The sequence below is a fragment of the Besnoitia besnoiti genome, assembly GCF_002563875.1.
Source record: "Besnoitia besnoiti strain Bb-Ger1 chromosome Unknown contig00231, whole genome shotgun sequence".
NCBI lineage: Eukaryota > Apicomplexa > Conoidasida > Eucoccidiorida > Sarcocystidae > Besnoitia > Besnoitia besnoiti.
Genome location: NW_021704086.1, coordinates 202 through 1,659, shown reverse-complemented (window position 1 = coordinate 1,659; position 1,458 = coordinate 202). Strand labels below are relative to the sequence as shown.

Genomic DNA, 1,458 nt, shown 5'->3' with positions numbered 1-1,458 from the left:
TGATCTTTATGTTCTTAATGCCTGCTTTGTACGGAGGATATGGTAACTTCTTTGTACCAATATATATTGGTGGTTCGGAAGTCGTTTTCCAAGAACTAACGCGATCTCCTATTTTCTAGTACCATTAGTGAACTCTTTTGGTCTGATCCTAAGTACGCAGTGAGCTAACTAGATACAAGGAACTTGACAAGCATTAATAGATTTATATAAACGACAAGGACATGAGTCTACTGGATTTTATAATACAGGGTTGAACTGTGGGTTAGTTTCAATGCCCAAGGCAGAGCACTGGATTGGATACCCAGGGAACTGTGCTCCCATTAATAAGAATCATATTCTAAGTTACAGGCATGCAATACCAATCAGATAACAACTGAAGCTAGATTCCATGTTACACTTACTAAAATGGGATTCCTAGGTTGATATAAACTACCTTTTTCTGGGAGTATATACTACGAGTTGGACTACTGGTTTAGATCTTGAAGTCTTTGTTTACCGGATCCAAGTTCTCTTGTGCTTTTCATGACCATCATGTTAAGTGCATTAAGTATAGTGGTATCCAGCGTATATTTGAAAAACCAACATTTGTATACAAGCTGTACGAATATCATGACATTCACTTTGGTAGTCGCCTTCTTAATGTTAGTCTGTACGGAATACTTAGGACTATCTCTTTATATTAATGATAATGCATTTGGTAATGGACTTTTCATCTTAACTGGTATACATTTTAGCCATGTTATTGTTGGAGCTATCCTTGTATTCTTCACTCAAAGTATCTATAGTTCTTTAGTTACTTACATGCCTACAAGCTCTATAATGCTAAGCAAATCTAAAGGTATGTTATGCAAGATCTTTACAGAACCATTCACTATTTTATATCTACACTTTGTAGAAACCATGTGGATATTAATCCACATTACATTCTATCTCTAAATCATATAACGGTCGTAAGGTACGCCGGGGATAACAGGTCAGATAATATTGGGAGTTCTAATCCTCGGATTGTATCAGCACCTCCATGTCGGCTCATTACTCCTTGTTATTGAACAAGATTCAGTTAGGAACGCTAGTTCACCGTCAGATGTAATACGTGAGCTGGGTTAAGAACGTCTGGAGACAGTTTGTTCCCTATCTACCATATTATCTAATTGGTTTAATTTTTCTTACAAACGGCTTTTGGTTTGATTGAATTATCGCACCCAGATAACTCCATACCAGTGAACCGGTTTGTAACTCCGCTCATATCGTACCTGAATGGTACTTTTTAGCATATTATGCGGTGTTAAAAGTAATCCCATCCAAAACCGGTGGTTTGTTAGTATTTATGTTATCAACATGTCAATGAAATATCAAACAACGATGAAACTTATTTGGTTAACATAACAACATAGAAGGTAAAGCTGGATTACGTTCAAACTTTACACTGGATACGTTTCAATGTTAACTTACTAAATA

General features: G+C 36.2%; 1 protein-coding gene across 1 annotated transcript; it reads left to right on the top strand.

Annotated features, from left to right (window-relative positions):
* Positions 1 to 522: 522 nt before the first annotated feature.
* BESB_042650 (cytochrome c oxidase subunit iii subfamily protein) lies at positions 523 to 936 on the top strand (the record flags this gene model as incomplete). The annotated part of the gene is made up of 1 exon (XM_029362746.1): positions 523 to 936. The coding sequence occupies one exon, from the start codon at positions 523 to 525 to the stop codon at positions 934 to 936; it is 414 nt and encodes a 137-aa protein (XP_029214617.1).
* Positions 937 to 1,458: the final 522 nt, after the last annotated feature.